Source organism: Podospora pseudocomata, chromosome 4 (genome assembly GCF_035222375.1).
Source record: "Podospora pseudocomata strain CBS 415.72m chromosome 4, whole genome shotgun sequence".
Classification (NCBI taxonomy): domain Eukaryota; kingdom Fungi; phylum Ascomycota; class Sordariomycetes; order Sordariales; family Podosporaceae; genus Podospora; species Podospora pseudocomata.
In genome coordinates, this window is record NC_085888.1 from 3,453,425 (window position 1) to 3,477,730 (window position 24,306).

General features: G+C 53.5%; 8 protein-coding genes and 1 non-coding gene across 9 annotated transcripts; 3 read left to right on the forward strand and 6 right to left on the reverse strand.

Annotated features, from left to right (window-relative positions):
• Positions 1–110: 110 nt before the first annotated feature.
• Positions 111–3,482, reverse strand: QC762_405090 (uncharacterized protein; the record flags this gene model as incomplete). The annotated part of the gene is made up of 1 exon (XM_062889964.1): positions 111–3,482. One exon carries the CDS (start codon positions 3,480–3,482, stop codon positions 111–113), a length of 3,372 nt encoding a protein of 1,123 aa, XP_062744033.1.
• A 647-nt stretch (positions 3,483–4,129) lies between these two features.
• QC762_405080 (uncharacterized protein) lies at positions 4,130–5,902 on the reverse strand (the record flags this gene model as incomplete). The annotated part of the gene is made up of 3 exons (XM_062889963.1): positions 5,300–5,902; positions 4,765–5,243; positions 4,130–4,697 (listed from the first exon to the last, which is right to left on the reverse strand). Exons 1-3 carry the CDS (start codon positions 5,495–5,497, stop codon positions 4,130–4,132), a joined length of 1,245 nt encoding a protein of 414 aa, XP_062744034.1. The 5' UTR covers positions 5,498–5,902.
• An 864-nt stretch (positions 5,903–6,766) lies between these two features.
• QC762_0072080 (uncharacterized protein) lies at positions 6,767–7,183 on the reverse strand (the record flags this gene model as incomplete). The annotated part of the gene is made up of 2 exons (XM_062883756.1): positions 6,767–6,935; positions 7,029–7,183. The coding sequence occupies 2 exons, from the start codon at positions 7,181–7,183 to the stop codon at positions 6,767–6,769; spliced, it is 324 nt and encodes a 107-aa protein (XP_062744035.1).
• Positions 7,184–7,377: 194 nt separating this feature from the next.
• On the reverse strand, positions 7,378–8,157 carry QC762_405070 (uncharacterized protein; the record flags this gene model as incomplete). Its single annotated transcript, XM_062889962.1, has 1 exon — positions 7,378–8,157. The coding sequence occupies one exon, from the start codon at positions 8,155–8,157 to the stop codon at positions 7,378–7,380; it is 780 nt and encodes a 259-aa protein (XP_062744036.1).
• A 1,089-nt stretch (positions 8,158–9,246) lies between these two features.
• Positions 9,247–11,238, reverse strand: QC762_0072100 (uncharacterized protein; the record flags this gene model as incomplete). The annotated part of the gene is made up of 2 exons (XM_062883757.1): positions 9,247–10,477; positions 10,505–11,238. The coding sequence occupies 2 exons, from the start codon at positions 11,236–11,238 to the stop codon at positions 9,247–9,249; spliced, it is 1,965 nt and encodes a 654-aa protein (XP_062744037.1).
• Positions 11,239–12,418: 1,180 nt separating this feature from the next.
• On the forward strand, positions 12,419–15,831 carry QC762_405050 (uncharacterized protein). The gene is made up of 3 exons (XM_062889961.1): positions 12,419–14,709; positions 14,786–15,034; positions 15,090–15,831. The coding sequence occupies exons 1-3, from the start codon at positions 14,541–14,543 to the stop codon at positions 15,608–15,610; spliced, it is 939 nt and encodes a 312-aa protein (XP_062744038.1). The 5' UTR covers positions 12,419–14,540; the 3' UTR covers positions 15,611–15,831.
• A 161-nt stretch (positions 15,832–15,992) lies between these two features.
• On the forward strand, positions 15,993–20,000 carry QC762_405040 (uncharacterized protein). Its single transcript, XM_062889960.1, has 3 exons — positions 15,993–16,272; positions 16,342–18,652; positions 18,840–20,000. Exons 1-3 carry the CDS (start codon positions 16,227–16,229, stop codon positions 19,774–19,776), a joined length of 3,294 nt encoding a protein of 1,097 aa, XP_062744039.1. The 5' UTR covers positions 15,993–16,226; the 3' UTR covers positions 19,777–20,000.
• A 234-nt stretch (positions 20,001–20,234) lies between these two features.
• On the forward strand, positions 20,235–20,319 carry QC762_0072130. The gene has a single exon. It is a non-coding gene; the product is annotated as a tRNA-Ala (tRNA).
• A 289-nt stretch (positions 20,320–20,608) lies between these two features.
• On the reverse strand, positions 20,609–23,863 carry QC762_405030 (putative NRPS-like protein biosynthetic cluster; the record flags this gene model as incomplete). Its single annotated transcript, XM_062889959.1, is given in 3 exon segments — positions 20,609–21,180; positions 21,242–21,697; positions 21,709–23,863. 3 exon segments carry the CDS (start codon positions 23,861–23,863, stop codon positions 20,663–20,665), a joined length of 3,129 nt encoding a protein of 1,042 aa, XP_062744040.1. The 3' UTR covers positions 20,609–20,662.
• Between the last annotated feature and the right edge of the window lie 443 nt (positions 23,864–24,306).

The following is a 24,306-nucleotide window of genomic DNA, read 5'->3' on the forward strand; positions in this document are numbered from 1 at the left end:
TGTAGACGCACCTGAGTATTGGTTGAATCAAAACAAGACATAAATTTTCAACGCTATCGGCTCAGTAAAGCATGCATCATACGGTACAAAAGAAGCGAAATACAAAACCCTCAATCTATGGCAACCGCTGCTACCCTCTCCACAACATCCTCCATAACCTCATCGTCTTCCTCATCATCATAATCCTCATATTCCCTTCCATTGTACCATCCGCCGTGCTCCTCCGACATGTGGTTGTAAATCTCATGGCGATCCACCTCCTCGCCACACTTGAAGCACCAATGCGTATTGCAACCACTGACAACACACGTCATGTGATCACATCCAGAAGTCTTTTGTGTCCCTACACCACACCCTGGACATGGCTTGAAGTCAAACACTTCGGCTGTGAGTGTGCAGTCCTCGCACTTCCAGTTCTCGACGTCGACTGGTGCTCCGGCGGCACAAACCCTTTCCATGTACCTCTTGGCTGAGCTGCAGGAGGAACACCAGGCGAAGATCCAGCTGCCGGCCTCCTCGACTGCATTCTTTAGCCCCTCCAAGTATCTCACACCCTCCGGCAACTTGACCTTCGTCGAAGGCTGTCTGCGGCAGAACGGGCAGCTGAGAGCAGCGACGTTGATGATCTTGCCGACTCGATTGATGCCGTACCACGAGTCAGCACAATCGCCGCAGATCAGCTCGCCACATCCCTTCCGACCGCAGGCCAAACGGAGATCCTTCTTCTTGTGGTCGCTGAAGCAGAGAGAGCAAGTTCCAGCCTGGACCCGGCGCGAGTCGACCCATCCCTTCACGGCCTTGACAAGCTCATCAACATTGTGCACCTTCTTGCCTCGGGCCTTCAAAGCCACCTTGTCAGAAGCGGGCAAGACCTGCACCTTGTCCGCAAAGTGCTCTCTTCCGTGGGCCAAATTGGAAACGATAAAGAACACCGACCTGCCACCGAAGACGACGTTAGCCGGGATCATATCGTCGTCATTCTTGACGAGCCAACCCTTGCCGTTCTCGTTGGCGAGCGTCCGAATGCTGAGCTCCTCCTCCTCGATACGATTCTTTTTGCCACCTTCGCAGGGAGCGCAGATGAATGAGCTCTCATCGAAGCCATCAGGCCGGTACTCGGCAGGCCATATCACCCTGTTGGCACAAATCGAACAGCTGACGCACGGCGCAGTGGTCAGTTGATCGTACTTGGAATCTGACTTCGAGACAAAGCTCCTCTGCCGACAGAACCAGCATTTAGGCCGTACGTTGAGCTGGTTGGGGAAGTAGACCACATACTGGGCCCGGCAGTCGTTCATGGAACATTCCACCCAGCTGATCTCGGTGGCGCCATTGTCGTCCTTGGAGATGTTATCGTGTACCATTCGATGGGCGCGCCCCCTGTCGGTATCTTCCCTGGCGCTGTGGCACAGACCACAGATTCCCTCGTCGCCCATGATGGTGACGGAGCGAGGAAACTGGCAAGACTTGCAGACAGCCACAGGGCCCATGTGAGCGCGTGCCTTCTCGGGCGTCCATCCTATTTTGGTAGGAACGATGGTGTCGAGATTCATCTCCAGAAGCTTGTAGCTCACCAAGCCCTCAAAGAGTTCGGCATCCTCCTTGCTGAGGACTGCACCTGGGCGCTTCTTGTTGGCCTCGAGCAAAAGGTTAAGACAGTTGGAGTTCCACGTCTCGGGAATATCAAGAGTGTTCCAGTTGTCCTTCATGAGGGAGAGCTCAGTAAATGCTGCCTCTTCCAGTGCCTTGATCCCCATCCTCAATGTGAGAGCAGCGACCAGGGCGGCCGGACGGAGGGCCAGCATGGTACCAGGCAGCACAGTATGCAGCAAAATTCTCCAAAACATCCTCTTGCGCTCCGCCTTGGCCAAAGCGAGCGGAATCCGGGGGAGCTCAGCTTCGCCCAGATCTTGGACATGGGCTGGGAGGTCGTCTTTGGAAGCCACAAACGTGAGCCGGGTCAGGACCTTTCCAAGTCGGCGCAGAATCCTGTAATCGCAAGATCGACCAATCTCGAGTAGCTCGTCCCGAGTAAAGACCATATCTCGGCTGTCGTCGTCGTTCTCGCTCTTGCCGGCGAACCTGAGCGTTGGATCGAGAAACACGCAGGGGTACTTTTCACCATCTCCAACTTCTCTGATGATGCTGACAATTTCGCCCTTCATGTCGTACGACTCCTCCAGCCAGTTCTTCATCCGCGACTTTTGCTCGGCATCGGGTATCCTATCAACGTGGAAACCAAACTTGGTGATAAGTCCGTCTCTGACGGGGTTGGACCGGTCGTTGCAGACTGATCTCCATAGAGTGCCGAACACAGGATTGAGGGCCATGACGGTCACATCTGTCTCGATGATCTCCTGCAGCTGAGCACACACCAGGGTCCGGTATTCTTCGTCATCCATGTATCTCTTTGCAAAGTCCTGGACCGCTCCACCGTTCCGGACATCGACAATCTTGGCGATGTCGCTCTCACTGACCCAGGCATTCGTGAGATTGCACCTGAGAGCCTCGGTAACGTCCTTGTTCGCGGAAACAGGAAGCCACCTGTTTCCGTTGATATCCGTCTCAGACTCCACCGTCTCGATGCCCTTCAGCGTCCCATACTGGTTCAAGTAGACCAGCTTCCGATCACCCCCCTGCCCCTTCTTCTCCGTGACAGCACCCAGCCAACCAAGCAAAATTCCCACCGTCAGCTGCGAAATATCTTCCGCCCTGGGCGACAAAGTGTCAAAACTGAAGCACCTCCCACCCGTGACCTGCGACAAGAACGAATACATGGCCGCCACCCCCAGCCCAGCCCGGCTCTGGTCCACCCTGCACTTGTTCTTGAACGTCCTCGCCGTCACACAAAACACCTGCGCCCCGCTACGCCTGAGTTGCTCACAAGCCGAGACCCAATCCTTGAACTTCTCCCCGCCCTCCACCTTCCCCAACGCCGCCTGCTCCAGCTCCCAAGCCTTGTTATCCAATATCCTCAAGTGGGGCGACTCATCCGCATACCAAATCACCACCGTCTCCCTCTTGACCCCTTCCCTGGCATCTCTCCCCATGACTTCGCACGCCCAGTGCGCCCCCGTCTTGCCCGCCTCCGGCGTGGAGTAGCCCCCTTGGACCTTAAGACGTTGAACCCACCCGAGGAGGTCTTTCTTGTCCTGGTCTTGGCCGAACCACCCACTGAACTCGGTGACCCTCACGTGGTCGTTGACGTAGGCATGTTTCTCGGCCGACCACTCGACGCAGTCGTGGTCGCGGTAGGCGAGCACCCCGATGCGGGAGAAGGCGCCGGTGAGGGTGGAGATGCGGATGATGGACTGGAGGGAGGAGTGGAGGGAGACAAGGAAGGTGGTCATGGAGGCTGTGGCGTCGGTGATGATTAAGAGGTCATATTCGAGGCTGTTGGTGTTTTTGTTGTTGTTGTTGTTGTTGTTGTCGGTGGCTGCCGTCGCCGCTGCAGGCGTGGCAGTGTTGTGGACGGTAGCCATTGTGGACGTTGGGATAAAACGAAGCAAGAGAAGAAAGAAGAAGGAGAGGAGGTGGGATTCTTATGATTTATCCATCTAGGACCTATCTACAGAGACGTGATGCGTGTGACGGGTGCCCCCGACCCCGGGCCACCTCATTCGGCGAGGACAGTGAGGACGGCAGGCGCCAACAGGCCGGGTGAGTCAAAATAAGCGTTGCTCCCCGGCCACGGCAGCGCTGACAGTGCCGCCCGAGCACATCGCCAAGACCGCCGTGGTAGGGTGCTTCAGGGGCTTTAGCGCTTACACGCCAGGCTTGACACAAAGTCCATGAAGACCATGACCATGACTGGGCATCCAAGGTAGGTAGGCAATGTCGAGTGCACAGTGCGGCCATGGACGTAGAGGTTAGCAACGCAACAGATGCGTTGGAAATATCTTGAATTAAGCTAAGATCATGTAGTAGGTGGCATGCATTGCGTCCGAACGCCCAGAATATGCCACGGATGCAGGTATGTACGTCTAGAAAGTAGTAAAATGGTATCTAAAGAGACAAAAGGAATGAAAAGAAAAAGAATCCAATGGAACTCGTTACCAAAACTCGTTGAACAAAACACTAGGTATCCTCCCAAATTTGCAGAATGCCCTGTTGCACCATCATGACGTGGTTAGTCTGCTGACTGCTTGAAATCCGTGTGCACCCTGATTCCCTTCAAGGGAACCTCGTCTCCACTCATGCTCTCACTGTCCCCCTGTTTCCCTGGTCGACTCGTTACCGTATAAGCATAGCCATGATCCGGCCGCAACCCAGTATCGTCGCGCGTGAGCGTCGCCGTCCTTCCAGTGTCGAGTGCCGTCTCGCTGATATTCGAGTCGTCGGGCAGACGGTAAAAGGCTCTGTCGCCGTCTTTTCGCAGCTCGCCGCCAGACTCAGTCCGGTCGCTGACTGACCCCGTCGACTTCATGTTGCCTCCACCAGTGCCGCCGAAGTTGTTCTTGGAGGAAAAGCCGTTCTTGCTTCCGCTGCCGCTGCCGCCTGTGATGAGGGTTCCCGAGATGCCCATCCTTGTCAAGATCAGGCTCATGATGGGGGCGAGGGTGGGCAGGTTTGCCGAGATGATGCCTGCAGACATTTCGATGGCGGTCCAGCCGACAGTCGGTGCGAGGGAGTACGATGGGTCGTCGTTGGTGTAGGTGAAAAGCACCGTGGTTCGGTACGCCGAGGCAAAAACGACGCTGGGGTTGAGATTGAGGTTAGGGAATGGCACGGGAAGCCTGGCAAGCGGAGGGCTGGAAAACTCACAAGAAACCCAAGCAGAAAGCCACCGTCACACCAATCTTTTCAGACTGCCGCAGCTGCAACTTCCACACCTGAGGGATAGGCAGCACGAGAATGGCAATGTCAGACACGATGGTGGAGATGGCATTGGCGATCCACGTCCCAACCTGGTTGATGCAGCGGCCTGGCAGGTGTGGATACCACAGCTTTTCGACAGGAACGCAGATGAAGATGAAGAGGAAGGTGATGGTGATGACCCAGGCGATAATGAAGGCGCTGATGCCCCAGGCCATCTTCTTGAAGTAAGGGAAGCGAAAGATGCGGTAGTACATGAAGAGAATGGCCATCTTGGTGAAGACGAGGTTAAAGGCGTATAAAATCTCGGCGACGACGAGGAACTTGGCCATGAGGACAATCTTTTCCATGGGCACTTTGTCGGCGTGAATGCCCATGCCGGCCGAATACATGGCAAAGATGAAGCCAACCGTGACAAAGTTCCATAACTGCCAGCCGGGACTTGTTAGAAATTGTAAAAGACATGAGCGGCGCTGGCACAAACCTGAGAAAATAAAATCATCCAGTCATCCCACCACAGCTTTTGGGCCTTGATATATCGAGCCCAGAGGCGCAGGAGGACTGAGACGGTGGAAAGAACCGTGACCGACACGACGGTAGCGAGAGTCCATGGCTGCAGGTTGTCAGGGTCGTAACCCGGGATGCCGGGCAGGACGGACTTGGAATCATCGGAATCTGCCATGACTGGGAAGTGGTGACGCGATGTCAGAAAACCTGGGGAAGAGAATAATGAGAGACTCCAGGTTTTGAGGATTCTGGGCGGCACAAAAACATGGTCGCGGCGTTTTTGAGTGTCAGGGGAAGTTTTGCTTTTGGGGGATGGGCAAGGGATTTGATGGGCATCGTGAGGTGCGCAGGTTGTATTGGACTCCTGTCGATCAACTGCATAAGAGGCTAGTTCCCATTCGTAACATATTTTCTTCTGCTTCAGTTTCCTCACCCCACGCTAATCATTGTTCGCACCTTTTGATTTGATCATTCGTTTTTAGGGTGGACTCGACATCCCGGGGACCCTACCTAAAGCCGGGACGGGGCCGGGGGGGCAGCTCCCCGCAAGCCGGTTCGGTCTAGTCTCGGGTGTCGGTGTGGGAGGGAAGGTAGGTGGAGAAACGCTAACAAAAATTCCTCTCAAGTTGTTCATTGCGCGCAGAAATGGGAGGATGGCTGTTATGCAACTTGCATTCGAGCTGGGTTCGGCCCATGCATATACCTAGGTAGGTATGGATGCATGTGCGGGAAACGCACCATGGCCACACTACCTTGCAATTCTCTCATAGCCACTGAGTATCTAGGTATCTTAGGTGCTTAGGTAAATATTCCGTATATTTTGATGTCAGAATACCATCATCCATTGAAGAAGCCGACGTTTGTTTCGTGGGGTACCTAGCTAAGGCTTCATTGGTGGGCCACTGATCGGCATCGGCCGACTGGTGGACTGAGGCGACTGGCGAAGGATTTGCTCACTTTACCTAGCCAGGCATAGTGTCACGTTTAGGAAATCACGGGCAAAGTGTCAGTGTCAGAGAAAACAAATCTGCATCAAAGGCGTGAAGATCTTGACACAATTGAAGATACCGTGTGACATAACAACATTGGGACCTCGATATCCTTTTACTAAAGTGATACCAGTGGTTCAATCTTGCTGTCTTGATGGGTAAGGAAGGTAAAGGTCGACATAAGACCCCTGTGGCGAACTCGGTAATTGTGTGATTCTGGACCGCATCCGCGCTGAGCAAAAAACCGAACCAACTGCTGACGTAAGTAACGAGTTGAGCAGATGGCGAAGGGATCATGAATCAACGCCGTGACCCTGAATCTGCCCTTATCGGAGATCTATCCGCAAGTAAGGGGGTGAGTCTCTTCAAATGATACCTACTGACACCCATTTTCCTGCACCTTCGCACTGCCCATCAAAGGTGTGCTGTATAATGTCCCTCTGCTGATATACCTTCTACCGTCTCAGCGCCTCGACCCTCGGCGACAGCTTTACCCCTATGCCCAAGTTCGCCACTGGTAGGTGTCCTAGTGAAGGTATTAAGTGCGATTGCCACAGTCTTGGCAGGTACTCATTCTCGACCATGAGTTCGGCATCGAGCCGCCGAGCCTTCCAGACAGGCGTGCTAGGGAGAGTAATACAATAAGAAACATGCTTGATAAAACGCCAGTATCCAAGTGTTTGTTTGGACGACGTCTAGGGATCTACGGCCACATACTTGTCGAGAAGTTGCCTGGTAGCCGCGGCTGCCCCAATATTCCACGTCTCGTCGCTCTCCGAGACTGTGACCCAACACCCTGCCGTATCTCTTCCCGTAGCCACAATTTGCAACTTTCCATCAACATCGGCCAACCCAAAGGACTGCTCCGACATGGTGTATTTATCAAACTATCCCATCTGGTCGTAGTATGCCATGCTACTCAACACTGTAATCAGGCTCTGCAGGCAGAGGCTCTTGATCCACCCCCCTTCAAAGTTTCCTGAACTGAAAGTTGATTTTCTGAATCCCTTCCTTCACGGGGAAATGTGCCAAGCAAGTAAAAGGGACAGGCTCGTGACATCGAACCTCATTGCCCCCCATTCTCCGTCGCCCTTCTTGTCCACGTCCCACCCGTATCAACAAGCCGCGATATGATCCTCTCCAATGTAGACGGATCAGCCACCTCCCCGTTACACTTCACCCCTACTCCTGAGCCGATATTCGGTTCAAAGTCTTCACAGTTCGCTCTCGGTATCGGATCCTGAAACTGAAACGAAGTGTCCATCTTCCTCATCAGCCCAAGTATCATGCACGAATTCGTATGCATCTCTATCGACATAGACAAACTTGGCGTCAATACCTTGTCGACTAGCCAAGCTCTTGAGCTCCCATCCCATCTGTATTGACTCGGATCAAGCATCATCGAAGAGAAGATCTTCCGATGTTTCGGAGTGCCCCAAATCGAGGAGAAGCTTTCGAAATTTTGGTTGGGTTTCTGACACTGTTGACAGCCAACGAATAATGATGCGCATGAGGGCTCTCTGGTTCCAGGACATCCCCGGCCAGTGATCGTATACATCGCCATAGCCCACCAATAGATCTCCCTCCCGGCGCCAACGTTTCGAGATTGCATGGGAGACAGGTACCCAAGATTTCGGCTCCTTTGGCAATCTCGGGTGCTTTCAACCCGAACCAAAAACGCGAGTGGAATCGCAAGAGTCTTGAGTTGGTCGAAGGTGCCAAGCGCCATTGCACCCACGACCTTGGTTGGGACCGGGCCAGTGCCAGGCCATCCGTCCACGCTACCGTTGGAAGTCCCAATGTTGAGCTCGGTCAACGTATCTCTGACTTGCAGCAGGGCATTCATCGCGATATTCAAGTCAAAAACAGGCGTGTTGTGTTCAGCCTCCCCTGGCCACTCATCATGAAAGTACGGGTCGAATTCCCATTCACACCAGAGTGTTTTCAGGCGAGGTGTGGCGGCAAACAACTCGGGTAGGTGAAGCTCTCTGAATGACCGTATTTTGAGACAGGTGATGTGTTGATGGCGGTGCGACCGTGGGCCATACCAGATGCGGACTTGGGTTTGCTCCTCTGGTGGGGTTGTTCAGGAAAACCTCGAGGAGAGGTAAAAGAATGGGAGGACGTCTTCAGTGTGCCGCACGTGAGGTTCATCATGGACATGTAGGAGAGTAACGGTCTTGAGATGTTGCAATATCTTTTCGTCGGCTTGGACCAGTTCTGGACTGCAGAGCACAGTTTGCACAGGGCTTATGCATACGCTGTCCCTCTAAAGTTATTGTAGAGGCTTAGATGCTCGAGGCGCGGTAGAAGCGTGAGAAGGAGGGCCAGATGAGAATCCGTCAACCCATCGGGCTCCTTTTGAATCCACTCGCTGTACCAAGGCATATGCCTCCAACAGCTTTGCACAAAATCGAGTATGACCTCAAGAGGTCCCTCATCGATCCACCCCTCGAAACGCTCATAGTCGAGGGCGTATGTAGAGGGCAAGATCCGGCCTTGATACCACAGTCCGTAAGAGTAAGACGGTGCGGGCGGCTTGTCTTCCCCCAAACCTTGCTATCTTTTCCCTGTCATCAAGGCGTATTTTGGCGTACAGATAGGACTGTGTCAGACCAAGCAGGCGCGGATGTGTGAGGCAGACCGCATGCAAGTCACATCGGTCAAGATAGTAGAGAACCGATGCAAATTTTCGTCGCAGCATATGAGGAAACGACTGAAAGGTGGTGGGTTATTCGACTCCATAGTAACTTTTCAAGCTTTTGGGACAGAAGATGATGGCTTGCAAAACTTAGTCGATACCTACGTGGGTGTTTTTGTCACATCAATAGTGGGGTCATCCCGATAAGACAAAGGTATATTATATGTATGATCTGTCTTGAATTCATGGCGATGAACATGAGGATTCTACATCATATCAACACCCCTTCAGACCTCAGATAATATTCTTCAACTCCTGACCTCCCAAGAATTTCCTCAGGTTCTCCACAATCAACTCCTCAGCACCCTGTGGCCGCCCACCAGCCGCATGTGGCGACAGAATCAAATTCTTGGCACCATACAATTTGTTGCCCTCTGGTAACGGTTCAGTCTCAAACACATCCAACGCCGCTCCCCCAATCTGTTCCCCTTCCAAAGCCTCGAACAACGCATCCTCGTCAATCGACGTTCCTCTCCCCACATTCACCACCCACGCATGGTTTGGCAAGTACCCCAGCCTCTCCCTGTTCAAAGCATGTTTCGTCGAGGCATCCCCCGGCAGAATCATCACCAATGCATCCGTCTCTTTCAAGATGTCCTCCAACGAGTCCTCACCAAACACCTCAATCCCATCCCTCACTCCCTTGCTCCTCGCCAGCCCCTTGACAGTCGCGCCCAAAGCCACAAGATGCGGTGTCAGTGACTTGGCAATGTTGCCGAATCCCCAAATTGTTACTCTGGCATCTCTCAGTGTTCTGAAGGTACCCTTCTCCCGATCTGGCTGCGGACCACCAAGGTGACCAGGCCACTTCCCTTGCAGTTGGTAATCCCTCATCTCGTAGAACCTTCTCGCGGCATTGAGCAACAAGCCCAGGGCGTGTTCGGCAACCGTCCTGTCGTGCAGCCCAGAGCCGGTGGTGATCTTGACCTTGGAGGCGTCAAACCCGGCCGAGAGGACGTCATTGGGACCGGCAGCGAGGGACTGGATCCATTTCAGGTCCTTGAGGTTCTTGACCGCGTAGGTGAGATTGTCTTTGGAGTTGGCCCAGGTGACTAGGATCTCGGCGTCATGGTGCTCGGAGGGGAGAGTGGGGGATTTGACATCGTAGGGGTGGAGGGTGAGGGTGGGGAAGCCGGTTATTTTGGCGGGGTCGAGTACCAAGGAAGTTGGATAGAGGAGCTTCATGTTTGCTGGGGAGGAGGGAGAGAAGGCTCTGGTTTTGGTTATAGATGCAAGTGATGGTTGGGCAGAGGATTTGAAGATGTAGAAGCTGGGACGAAGAGGCAGCTGGAGCATTAGGTAGACTGAAACTAGAAGTCGATGATGACTGAGCTTCCCAAATGTCGTGAGTGAGGGGTCGATGTTGCCAAACAAATCATTGGCGGCCGTTACCAGTGGGACGTGTGGAGCTTGCCGGCCGGTGTCGGAGCCGGAGCGGAGTCGGGATTTCGGCAGTGGAAGGGTTCTGGAATCCGGGGAAAGTGGCATCTACTGTTCGTCAGGAGGTCGGCCCATGCTTTGCTGAGCCTGCTCCGCGTTGCCCTCCAGCCCCGCCAAAATTGCCTTATCTCCTCCAGGAATGACCATCTCAAAAGTCTTGTCCAAGACCACATAGTCGTAATAACCACACCGCGCGATGGGTTTCGTCTTGCCAATATCCAGCTTCCCCTCTTTCGACAAGGCCCAGTCGGCAATGTGCACCCCTTCGACCTTTCCAATCACCAAGTCCACACCCCCCATCACCGACGCTCCCGGCAGTCGCAATGTTGAGTGATAACTGCACTCAAATTTGACTGGACTTTCCCTCACCATCGGAACCGGGTTCTGGACATCACCCGGCAGACAAGAACTAAACTCCTTTTCCAAACCTACGTGCTCAAACTCGTCCACTTCAAAAGGGAACTGCTGAGCCGAAGCGTTGACCTTTTCCCTGAGATCCCATGTCGCCAGGTTCCACACAAACTTGGCCGTCGACTCCACGTTGCGCACAGTGTCTTTCTTGAAGCCTTCGGGCGTTTGGTTGGCAGAAAACATGACATATGGCGGGTCGAAGCTGAGGTTTGTGAACTGACTGAAGGGTGCCAGGTTATGAGTTGGCTGTGTGGACGGGGAAGCCGGCGTGAGAGGGGAGGTGGTTGATATCCATCCTATAGGTCGAGGCACAACACATGCCTTGAAGGGATCGAAAGGCAGGTTGTGGTGGGTTTTTCCTGGTTGGTAAAACATGTTGCTACGTAGTTGGGTGGTGCAACAAAGACTCTGATGATAACTGAAAGCTTGGAAATGTCCGGAGTTAGCTAGGTGCTACCAGAAGCTGCACAAAAAAGCATAGGGTGGGGAAGCGAAAACGATCAGTCCGGCGCACATTTTCCGGGCCATGTCCACTTTCTCCAATGGAGGTGGAATCATGCTTCAAAGCTGCCCCAAGGCACCCTCAACTGGAAAATACAGTTAATTCATGCTATATCAATACCAACAACGCCAAATCTGTATACCTACTAGACGCAGTTTGGCAGGTATTGAACCAAAGCATCCCAGTCTAAGGTATGTAATAAAAACTTCGAGGCCTGGAAATTCTCTTCAAAGTTATCTGTGGACTCGAAAGAAGCCTTGATCCAAATACAAGACTACTCGATAGAGCTTGGAATGACGACTGCAGAGGTAGGCGAGCTGATTTGCGATATGCTTGTGTATGGTTGTGGTGCGTCTGAAGAAGTAGAGGAAGACTGGTGAGACCAGTTGACAGATGATAGTTACAAAATAAGCCTAAAATCCATGGTGATGTGAACTTTTGGACTTCAGCTTCATTTATGTTCTTCTGAAATGGGGGTGCTTCTATCCCGGCCTACCGGTGAATAACGACTTCATACACTTTAAAAGATAATTAACACACCTTTAAGAAAGCCAGCATGCCTCGAAAGATTGTGAATAGGCCCTGAATACCTAATACCTAGTGAACTGACCTATTCTTGTTTGAAAAAATGTAAAATTCACGTTGGAGTGTTTTCTGTGCCTTACCAGGTAGTTAAGGTACCTACCCACCTAGGTATGACTATTTTAATCAGGGTGCGTTTATACATCCAGCTGTTAGACGGGCGCCCATAAGTTATCTACCTTAGGTGCCCAGGTACCCAGATTGCTGCTACCGAATCCCTAGTGTCTGAAGTTATTTTCGGGTTGTTTCAGCATTCGTCAACTGTTGATCAGAGACGTAAATTCCACGGCGAACTGCGTAAAAGGGCCATTTGACACTGTATTGGCAGTAGGCCACGTCTTAGTATGTGTCTTGATTGGACGTAGGCTTGAAGTGACTGCGGGGGCGGGAAGAGTGATAAATGGACCTGTGGCCTGTGTCGCCTTCTATTTCGGTTGTCTAGACTTTTGGCCAGAACACCTAACCCTGCCAGCCCACCCATCTCAGGGCAGCGCCGCTTTCTCAATGCCAACGATAGCCATACCTATCTTCAATCACGAGCATATTACTTTCACCTGCATTCCCGAGAAGCACTCTCAGCTCTTCTTGGCTGCAAGCAAGACAAACCCGCAATCCACAACCCAAACCTTTGGTCAGGGGCGGTTGCGCAAACCAGATCAAACCCTCGTTCATCACCAATGTACGAAGACCAAGATACCTTGAACGGCACTTTTACAAATCATCACCACCGCAACAAATGCCCACCGATAGAGCTCTCCGAGTCAAGCTTGCTAAACGCACTGTGGAATCGAAGCATAACCGCGAACCTGAATGGGATCTCCATGGGGCGACGCATGGCGTAAATACTTGGAAGTTTCAGCCGCCGGCTGGAGAGCTCTAGAGATTCGAATTCCGCTTTTGATATCCGACGCTGGCCCAATCACTTCTGCTCGAGACATGAAAGCCCTCTTGGGTTTGGAATCACCACCTCCCATCATGAGCGGCACATTGAGCTCCATCTCGAATATATCGGAGGCTCAAGACGAAAGTGAGGATTCTGGTTGCAGTACGTGCGAGGTACAGGTATGCATGCTTCTTTTGGAAGATGTGCAGCTCCTGAAGGACCTCACAGAGCACAACAAAGGGGTCTTATGTTGTTTTAATGTTGCCTCAGACAACAGATTGGCAGGCACATCCGAAACCCGAAGTAAAGCAAACACGCAGACTTCTCAACGTCGAAAAGGTCTTGGACCAGCCAAATGGCAACCACCCAGATGGTTCACCCCCGCCCTCTTTCTGTCTGGCATGCTGGAAACCACGACACACCAGGGCGGTGGGAACCACCTCGACGCAATTGTTCCTATTCTCATATCTGATGACGGTCCAATTACATTGGCTAAGCAGTTGCGGTCTTGGGCACGCGGGATGGAGTCAAAGGCCACCACGGTCGAGGTAGTGAAGAAGCGGTACCATATTCAGGAGACGGGCGATGAAACTGAGCTTGATAGAGTACAAGTCTGTCTCGTCACTCAAAGAGACATGGATAAACTTGGCACCGTCGCTGTATGCAGAGAGACGGTGGACGAAGGCGTTTGGCTTGATGGCGCGATCTGCCCCTTGGTGATAGTGAAGGAAAGAAAGGAGGAGGTCGAATAAGTAGCACCAAGGTAAGAAGCGACCTGAAAGCCATGCAGCAGTTCCTGGGGAGTAGTTGTGGTTAATTTGGATGCGATCTGTGTCCTACCTCTACGGAAAGATGTCTTAGTATACCTACCCGCACAGACGAGGTTGGCAGCGAGTATCATATATGATGGAAATGACGATTTCCAAGAGCAGTGAAAGGAAAACGGAGGAAGACGGTTTGCTGCGACCCAGACAGAGCGCGATAGGGCTGACATATACTGACTGGAACGCCTTGGATACGGATACGCGTATAGCACTTCCGCGCGTCGAAGCATTCAATGGTGCAGGGGGCTGCGCCCCTTTTTATGCCCCTTGACCCTCTCAGGTTGAGCATGACACCAAATGAGCTGCGTCCAAGCAAGCATTCACCATGCGGCTGCATCCGCAATCCAACGTCTGCAGTGGAACTTTTTGCTAGATCCCGAGCTGTCGGTAAGCATCAAGCCACCAGAAAGGGATCTCCTTTGATGGACCTACCCGATAAAGTGGTCCCGTACCCTGGTAGCTTACCCACGTCCCTATACGCGTATAGCGGCGGAACATGCCGAGCAGCGACACCACTACTTGAGAGCCGCCCAACCTGGTAATGTCTTGTCGGCTATCGAATCTGCGCCTTGAGGGTGGATATGACGGAGGTTGTTTTGCATTGGATCTTGGAATACGTGGACACGTAATCCACAGGTTGGTTGGTTTCCTTCCTGCGAAGGCTGCCGAACCCTTGTACGAGTGAGGCATGGACGGAACCTGAGAATATATACGCTGGTCCACTCGACCTGTGTCTTTTCCCTTTTCCCCATATCCAACCAAACCGTTAGCTTTTCAGAGCATCCATCGCCTGTTGTTACCTAGATACCTACTCTTCTCAGGTGCCGGACTCGACTCCTCATAGTTCCCATCCAGCTCTCTCTCTCTCAGCCACTCTACCTGAAGCATGGCCGATGCAGGGGAACTTCCAGAGTACAGACTCTACGACTACGATCCCAACCTACCCGCCAATGTTGTGTTCACCGTCCTGTTTTCGATCGTCACCATCGGCCAGTTCTACTTTTTGATCCGCAAGCGAACATGGTACTTTCTCGCTTTTGCGATTGCCTGTCTGTGTAAGTGCTTCCTCATCGTACACTTACCAAGTTCTCCGGGACATGGTGCCGTTGGTATATGCTAACATACCCAAAGTCGAAGCAGTAGGCTATGCCGCGCGTTGCGTTGCCGTTAAAGAAGCTCCGAACTTCACACTCACCCCGTTCCTGATACAAACCCTGCTCATCTTGCTCGCCCCAGCGCTGATGGCAGCGTCTATCTACATGGTGCTCGGGAGGTTGATCAGACTTCTAGATGCACACGAGTACGCAATTGTGCGGACAAACTGGCTGACCAAGATATTTGTTGTGGGGGACGTGTTGAGTTTCATGACGCAGAGCGCTGGTATGTTTTGCAGTGTCTTGCTTCCCACCTGGACTAACGAGTGGGTGATGTGTAGGTGGAGGATTGATGGCCCAAGCCAAGACGCCGGATGCCATGAAGCAAGCTGAAGGGATTGTGCTCGGTGGCCTTGCGATTCAGATTGTGTTCTTCGGCATGTTCATCGTCACGACGATCATATTCCACAGAAGAATTTTGAAGCGTCCAACCGAGAGAAGCCTCAGGGTGGAAGGGCCGTGGCGGCAGCTGATTCTGGCGCTGTACATCAGCTCGGTCTTGATCATGGTCAGATCAATTTTCAGGATGATTGAGTTCGGGGCGGGAAAACAAAGCATCCTGATGCAAAAAGAAGTTTTCTTGTTGGCCCTGGATGGAGTGCTGATGTTCTTGGTCGGAGTGGTATTTCTGTGGAAGTTTCCGGGGGATGTTTTGGTGGGGTATAAGGAGGTGTGGCAGACGACAGATGAAGAGACGCTGGGGAGTCGCGGAGAGGGGATTCCCATGGTGGCTGGAGGTAAAACCGCATATCAAGGGGTACGGAGCGGAGAACACGGGCGGTACTCCACCTCAGTCCGGTAAAAAGACCGGAAGACACGTGTTGGCAGAGACATCTGTTCGGGCAACGGGACTAGAAGGACAAGAAGCCTATGGCGTTAGAAGAGAGGTTGGGTTTATCAGTTTTGCATGTTTTTGGTAGAAGGCGTTATTGATGACTGATTTCCTCATCTCTGAATTGATGTCATGATACCCCGCGGGAGCATGTGAATCCACAGCTTCCTTCTGGAATAAGTTGCGACAAACTGCCTGAAGGAGAGTTGCGGAACGGGAAAGCGGTGAGGTGAAAAGGAGGGGCAGACACAAAAAAAAAAAGGTTTGGACCCCTCTTTTGCGCGTGCCTGGGTGCCCCGCACTGAAATGCGCCCCACGCTAAGCAATCTCTTATCAGTTCCACCTCCACACTGAAAATGGTAGAAAATCTGATTTTTTTTTTCTCATTCTCGTCGGTGGTGGCCCAGGACATTCCCTCCTCCTTCCCACAAACCCATCATCTCCCTCACTGCCCACCTTCCCAGGCGGAGACCGTCTCTTGACTTTTCTTTTTATTCCCCTTCCCCTTCGCCCTCCTTCTGTTTGTTGATACCCATTTCCATTGCATTTCTCTTTCTGTTTTTGTTTGTCATTGCCTGGCTGCACCATGGACAAGCAAACGTTGGTGGGCCTCCTCGTGGACTCACAAGTCCGTAAGTTTCCCTTTCCCGATAATCCCCTTCTTCATTTTTTATCTCCTGCTAACCTTTGTGCCCTGACAGCCGATACCCAGAGAGTCAAGGCCGTCACAGCTGAGCTCCAACAAAACTACTTCAAAGACCCCCAGTCGCTCCTCCTCCTGATCGAGATTGTTGCGACACACGAGGACCCCAATGTTCGGCAGCTCGCCTCGGTCCAGGCCACCCGCCTGGCCGTCAAGCACTGGGAAAAGGTCGCCGCAGGACAGAAGGGCCAGGTCCGCGAGGCTCTCGTCCAGGCTGTCATGAGAGAGCAGCTCGCCAGAGCCCGCCATGCCGAGTCCCGTCTCGTCGCCGCCATCGCTGCCCTTGATCTGGAGGATGGCCAGTGGCCCGACCTGGTGCCTTCGCTGCTCAACTTGGGCGCCAATGCCGATGTCACACAGCGCGAGATTGGCTCCTTCATCATCATGAGTGTTCTCGAGGAGAACCCAGTCGCGTTTGCCGACGACATGATGAAGTTGCTCGAGCTTTTCAGCCATACCCTTCGTGACTCGGCCAGCGCAGAGGTTCGCATCAACAGCATGATGTCGGTTGGCGCCATGCTCATGCTCTTCGAGCCTCTCGAGGATGAGGAGAGCGTCGCCAAGCTCCAGACCCTCATCCCCGCCATGGTGGATGTGCTCAAGGATGCTGTCACGGCCCAGGACGATGAGAAGATAACCAACGCCTTCGAGGTCTTCCAGCAATTCCTGGCTTATGAGTCCGCGTTACTTGGCAATTATCTCAGGGACCTGGTCCAGTTCATGATCGATCTCGCGGCCAACAAGCAGGCGGACGATGACGTTCGCTCCCAGGCCATCTCCTTCCTGGTTCAGACTGTTCGCTACCGCCGCATGAAGATCCAAGGCATGAAGGGCATGGGCGAGCAGCTCACACAAAAGAGCTTGTTGATCCTTACCGAGATTGACGATGACGAGGATGAGGACGAGATGTCCCCTGCCCGCTCTGCTCTCTCCTTGTTGGACGCACTGTCGAGTGATCTCCCTCCTCGCCAGGTCATTGTCCCTCTGCTTGATGCGCTTCCACAGATGACCAGCCACGCCGAGCCAGGGTTCAGAAAGGCCGGTGTCCTTGCCCTCGGCAACGTGGTCGAGGGCTCCCCGGATTTCGTCGCCTCCCAGATCGAGTCCATCATGCCATCTGTCATCGCCCTCCTGAACGATAACGATGTCGGTGTTCGTCACACGGCCTTGATTGGCCTTGCCCACCTTGCCGACGAGATCGCCGAGGAGCTTATTCCCTTCAACGAGGCTATCATGACCGGTCTAGTCAAGAACCTCCAGGCTGCCACTGCCGAGACTCAGGACCAGTCTCTTGCCAAGAAGAATATCGAGATCATCCGCTCCGTTTGCGGTGCTCTTGACGCCATGTCTGATGCCCTCGAATCCGACTTCATGAAGCAATACTCTGGTGAGCTTATTGGCCTCATCGGCGGTCTTATCAACCACGACAATCACAAGGTCAAGATCGCTGCCTCTGGCGCCCTGGGTGCCATTGCCGAGTCTCTGGGCTCCGACTTCAAGCCTTCTTTCGAGACGATTGTCCGTGCTCTTGCCCCTTACCTCCAGATCAAGAGCTCCGAGGATGACTTGGCTGTGCGCAGTGGTGTCTTGGATGCCATGGCTCGCATGGCGGTATCCGTCGGTGCCGAGGCTTTCCAACCATATGTGGTGGACATCATGCAGTCAAGCCACGAGGGACTCCACCTCGATAACACCCGCCTCAGGGAGTCTAGCTTCATTCTCTGGAGCAGCTTGGCCAAGGTCTACGGAAAGGAGTTTGCGCCCTTCTTGCCTGACGTTTTCCAGGCCCTTTTCAACAGCCTCCAGTTGGAGGAGGAGGAAATGGTCCTCAAGCTGAGTGAGGAAGAGAAGGGAATTGTCGGCACCGATGACGACATCATCGCCGCTGGTAAGAAGATCAAGATCAAGGATCTCGAGGATGAGGAGAGCTTCATGGAGGAAGACGATGATGACGATGAGTGGGACGAGATTGGTGTTTCTCTCGAGGCGCTGGAGAAGGAGGTTGCTCTTGAGATCCTCGGTGACCTGCTCACCCACGCTTGCGGCCCTACCGAGATTGCCCAGTACCTCGAGAAGTCGATCGAGATGGTCGCCCCTCTCGCTGAGCACTCGTACGAGGGCTGCCGCAAGTGCGCTATTTCCACCTTGTGGCGTGCGTATGCGCGTGTCTGGCAGCTCATGGAGCAGGAGACTGGCAGCAGCTGGGAGCCCGGTCTTCCCCTCAAGCAGGCCCCCACCCAAACCATTGTCAAGCTTGGCGAGATTGTCACCAAGGCCACCAGCGCCATCTGGCAGCAAGAAGCCGATCGGTATGTACTTCCCAGCGTTCACCCTACTTTTCCCTTCCATGATGACCACACTACGTTTAACCCAGCTCACTCAGACGCATTTAATGCGGATGCTGAGATGGCGTATTATCTACTCCTGATTCCTTTTCATCACTTCGTCCGTTTGGCAGTTTTGGTTGCAATCAGAGGCTAACATGTATGAACCAAGGTCTGTTGTTACCGACATCAACCGTAATGTTGCGGCCACTCTCAAGACCTGTGGACCGGCTATTATTGCCGACAACGTCTTCCTGACCGAGACTATCACTGCCGTTGGTGCCATCATCACTCGCTCCCACCCCTGCCAGCAGGATCTTGGCGATGACGACGAGGAGCAGGAGGTGCTCGGTTCATCCGAGTATGACTGGCTTGTTATTGACACGGCCCTTGACGTCGTGATTGGCCTTGCTATTGCCCTCGGCCCTGACTTCAACGAGCTCTGGAAGATCTTCGAGAAGCCCATCCTCAAGTTCGCCGGTTCCGAGGCCGAGAACATTGAGAGGTCCACCGGCGTCGGCGTAATTGCTGAGTGCGCTGCCAACATGGGCGAGACTGTTACCCCCTACACCGAGAAGCTTCTGAAGCTGCTTCTCAAGCGCTTGTCGGATACGGACCAGGAGACCAAGAGTAATGCTGCGTATGCTGTTGGACAGCTCATCTTCAGTTCCACGGCTTCCAACATCTACCTTCCTCACTACCAGACCATCCTCCAAAAGCTTGAGCCCATGCTCCAGATCCCCGAGGCTCGCATCAAGGACAATGCTGCTGGCTGCCTCTGCCGCATGATCATGGCTCACGCTGACCAGGTTCCTCTTCCTCACGTCCTCCCTGCTCTTGTCGGTCTCCTGCCGCTGAAGGAGGATTTTGAGGAGAACACGCCTGTTTACCAGTGCATCAGCAAGTTGTTTGAGCTGAACGAGCCTACCATCCAAGGCCTCGCCCCCCAGCTTATTCCCGTGTTTGAGGCTGTCCTCAGCCCTCCCGCGGATCAGCTCGACGACGAGACCCGCGAGATTGTTCGCCACATCGTCCAAGGACTGTTCAAGCTCAACCAGGGACTGTTTAACAACCACCCAACCGTCTTGCAGTTGGCTGGTCTCGCTTGAGCTGGTGATGCTAGGCAGATGAGGTGTCCGGGCGTTTGATGCATAGCGTGGAATGGGTGGATGTTTTTTTTTTTTTGATGGTTTCCATCGTTAGCACTTTGTGCTATGAGTTTTCTGACCTGATGACATGGGACAAGGGAGGGTTATTAGGCGCACAGGTTCGGCGGAGGCTCTGGGTTTATATAAAAAGTTTGGGCCAAGCAGGCAATCCACTTGTTAGGAATTGATGTTATACTTTCGTACTCTGCTTTCAGTCGAGGTTGTCTTGCCAGCCGAAGTTGGTAGCGTAAAGCTGATCATGCTTACTTGATATTCCGTGTCTTTTGAGTTCATGCTGGGGTTAGCTGGAGAGCAAAAGGAGGAACGCTCATGATGATGGCCAATTGTCCTCTTTCGACCCGAGACCTGTCAGCCAAAACAAAGAGCAAAAGAGATACTTGGAACATATGCTCCATGTTTGGACGAGCTGGGAATCGAACCCAGGACCTTTCGCATACAGGTGAGTATGCTAAGCGAACGCTCTACCAACTGAGCCACACGCCCTATGGTTTGTTGAAGATGTATTTGGGCCCTGTCCCTTTGATGGGAAGGCGCTTTGGTTTGAGGTCGGGCTGAATGTAGGTGGCGTAAGGAGAAGCGCGATGATAAACGTTGGTGCTGTGTCAAGAAAGCAACAAAGAAACATCTTTTAACTGCGGTTTTGGCTTGGAGGTCTCTATTGTCCTGCTTCTTTGGGGGTTGGATAAGGGGCACCCACCCAAGCAACAATTCAGGGGGTGAACAAGCCGAGGAAGGGTTAGGGTTCACTAAAAACAGTCCTGTTTGTCATTGCGTGCCTTCCTTCCTCTCCTCGCGTTCTCCAGGTGACTCGATCTGAAATGTTCTTTTAAAATCCCCATTCTTCCATCCACTTCCTCATCATCCGACCGTTGATCGCACCCATCCCCGCCATCGCCTTGCTCTTCGCCACGGCGTGTCCCGTCGCGAACCGCACCTCGACCTGCTTGCCCTCCTCTCCGCCTGTGCTGGCAACAGGTGCCTTGTTTAGTCCCTCGAAGAAGTCGAGGAGTTTCAACGCGGGCATCTGCTCGATCTGCTCATCGGTGGCTGTGGGGCTAATGCGCTTCAGCTCGTCGACCCAGTCGGTGTAGGGGATTATTCTGATGTTGCGGGTGGGGGAATAGAACTCTTGGATTCCGGGGACGAGGAAGGACCAGGAGACTGTGTGGGGGTTGACGAGGTTGAAGGTTTGGACGGTGGTGGTGGAGCGGTGGTAGGAGGAGAGGGAGAGGTCGACGACGGCGCGGGCGGCGAGGTCGGTGGGGACCCAGTCGATGGGGGAGGGGAGGGAGGAGGGGAGGTGGAGGGTTGCGGTGGAGGTTTTGAGGAGGGAGGGGAGCCATTCTTTTGGGCAAAGGTTAGGTGTCTACTCACAGACGGGAGTAGGGGGAAAAGGGCGGCACACCTTGTCGGTTCCAGACACCGGACTTTTCGGCTGCTCCGGCGAGCTGGCCGACTCGGAGGACGGCGACCGAGTTGATGTGGCCTGCGTGGAGGGCGTTGGATAAGATGGATGCCGCGACGTGTTTTGACTCGCCATATCCCTGTTTGGCCGGGAGGCTGTTGTCCGGGTCCCAGTCTTCGCCGATGATGATCTCGCTGCCGTCTTCGGGGATGTGGCGAACGGCAGCCCAGTTGAGGATGCTTGCGACGGAGGAGATGAACACGATGTGAGGTTTGCGAGGGGAGCCTGAAGAAAAGTCGGCGCACTGCTTTGTGCCGGCGATGACGGGCTCAAAAGCCTCGAGTGGGCTGTTGAAGTTGACGGGCCAGGCATTGATGATGATCATGTCGGTTTGCTGCTGGAGAGAGGCGAAGTCATGAGGGAACTCGAGGCTAAAGTTGGGCGCCGAGGTTTCACCTGTGAAGTACTGGACTCGGGATGGGGAGATGGAACCAAGACCACGATCGTCAAAGGACTTTTGTTGACGCTCTCGGGCGTTCGCAGAGCGATTGAGGCAGAAGATCTGGGATATGTCGGTGTGTCTAGGAGCTCTTTGAGAATGTAACTTCCCAACGATCCGGTCGAGCCGATGAGGAGGATGTTGAAAGTTGCGGGCGGTGACTTGGGAGGTGAGGGGGGTGATGCCAACTTCGGGAAGCGCGAGTGGCGGTAGATCATGGCTGACATGCGCTCTTCGCGGGAGACCGCATTCTCAGGGCTTTGGTCTTTTTTAGAAGCACTGACTGCCTTTGCTAACTGGACGACAGTCGGATTGTCATAGACTGTTTTGGCGTTGCATTTAAGGCGAGACGAAGTCAAGATACGGCTAAGCTGCAATGCCTGCAATGAGTCGGCGCCCAGTTGGAAAATATTGGCATCATCAGTCAGCCTGGCCGCCCGACTTCCGAGGACAGAGCGGACGGTTTTCCGAACAAGTTCTTGAACATCATCATTGCTTTGGCCTGCTGCATCAGATTCCTCGACAGCCATTTCCTGCGTCTTGTAAAGCTGCTCGATCTCGGTTTCGTACAGCTTACACGTCGCCCGTCTCATCATGGAGCCTTTGGAAGCTCGTTTGAACGGCTTCTCTGGCTTGGTCAACATAATTGTTGACCTCCACACTCTCGCATACGCAGGATACTCGGCGTTGGCCTCCTCGATCAACGGCCAGATCTTGTCGATAAACTCCTCCTTGTCATCACCCTGATGATCCTTTGATGGCTCAATCAGTATCCCTGCTTGGAAATGTCCCGCGCCAAGCATCAAAGCCCCCTGAACCCACGGATGGCCATCAACAATCTTCTCAAACGCCACCGGGTTGATCTTTTCTCCGTTACTCAAGACAATGATATCATCCAGCCTCCCGACGAACTTCCACAGCCCCTTCTTGGTGGGATGCTCCTCAAACAGGTCATGAGTCCGCCATTCTTGCAATTCCGGAAAGTTCCAAAAGGCAAACTGGTACTTGCCATCTGGACGCCGCTTGATTACAGCCTCTGCCAAGTTTGGGTTCTCCTCCGTCGGCTCCATCACCATGCCAGCTTCTAGGTTCCACTCGAAATACTGCCAGTCTTTGGGGTCTTTGAGTCGGAGCGTAGGCATGAAGAAGGCCTCGGTGGATCCGATGCCGTTGTAGAGGGAAGTCACCTCTGAGATTTGGTTCCCGCACGCTTCTGCCAGAGGGGCGCCACCGTAAAAGACAAAGTCTAGAGTGGAGAGGACGGAGAGGCCAGTCGGGAGGCGGCAGATGTCCTCTATCATGGAAGGGGCCGAGGCAAGGGCGCTGGGCTTGGTCTTGCCGATACATTCCAGGATGAGCTCCGCTGTGGGTGGCTTGTCGGCTGGGAGGAGGACGATGGGCTTTTGGTAGTGGAGGGCACGGAGGAGGAAGTTTATGCCAAAGATGTGGAAAAAGGGAGTCACGGATAAGACGAGGCGGGTGAGGAGGAGAGAACAGTGGGTGCTGGTGCGGCCTGGCGGGGTGGGGATAGATGTGATCGTCTCAAAGGTGGAAAAGACGCCGGCCTTGATGTGGATGGGCTTGGGGAGGCCGGTTGTGCCGCTTGTATGGAGGATTATGAGAGTCTCATGGTCTGAGTAGCTGGCCCGTCCCTTTGGAGTTGTCGAAGCGGGGGTGAACGGCATGAGAAGTTCGTCGACGGTTGGGATCTGGAGCATTTGGAGGCTCGGCATGGATGTCGACAGCTTGGCGATATGAGAAAAGAATTCCCCCGAGCAAAGAAACTTTGAGCATTTTGTTGTCTTGAGGAGCGCCAAGTTCCCCTCTTTTGAGTTACGGGGCGACGGTGAAAGGGTCCTGTAGCCTGCCTTGAGGGCGCCGAGAATGACAAAGGGGTACCGGATATCATTAATACCCATGTAAGCAAGCACCTCCTCAGTTTCTCCTGGCCCAAATTTCCGGACGATGAAATCAGACGTCGCGTCGACGGCATTTTTGAGGAGGGAAAAGGTGATGTCCTCCCAGCCGGCTTCTCCTTGGAATGAAGTCACGGGGGTTTTGGCCCACACGTCGTTTGGTTTGTCTACGGCCAGACGGTCGACAAGGACGGTAGGGGACAACATGTTGAACGACGAGTTTCTTGAAGACTTCTTGTGAAGATATGGAATTGCCCAGGTTATGGGGGTGTTTTATCCCGCGCTTGGAGGTCCGTGGCGACCGTGTTCAGACATTCATGACGTGCATTCACGTCATGTCTCGGCCAGACCCTGAAGGCCGCTCACTCATCGGATCCTCATCTCAACCTTTGCGGTCTGAACATGCAGAGTGGACTCCGACACCACACAGGCGGTACCCGTGCTACGGATAGGTCAAAGTCATGCACGGCTCGAGGATGATCATCTGATATCGAACACATCATGATCCGAATCACGGTTTCGGGTAGTAGGCGTTCTCAGCTAGCACTTTCATGACAGACACGGCCTATGGCTGCTGCAGACAAGAGACATTTCATGTGGTGCTTACCGGCGTGGCGTTCTACCAACACAAAACGTCTGTTGAGGTGGTT

Coding starts and splice junctions, on each gene's coding strand:
- QC762_405050 (XM_062889961.1), top strand. CDS start 14,541: ATGGCCGATGCAGGGGAACTTCCAGAGTACAGACTCTACGACTACGAT. Junction 14,710..14,785: donor TTTTGCGATTGCCTGTCTGT/GTAAGTGCTTCC, acceptor ACATACCCAAAG/TCGAAGCAGTAGGCTATGCC. Junction 15,035..15,089: donor TTTCATGACGCAGAGCGCTG/GTATGTTTTGCA, acceptor GGTGATGTGTAG/GTGGAGGATTGATGGCCCAA.
- QC762_405040 (XM_062889960.1), top strand. CDS start 16,227: ATGGACAAGCAAACGTTGGTGGGCCTCCTCGTGGACTCACAAGTCC. Junction 16,273..16,341: donor CCTCGTGGACTCACAAGTCC/GTAAGTTTCCCT, acceptor GTGCCCTGACAG/CCGATACCCAGAGAGTCAAG. Junction 18,653..18,839: donor TGGCAGCAAGAAGCCGATCG/GTATGTACTTCC, acceptor GTATGAACCAAG/GTCTGTTGTTACCGACATCA.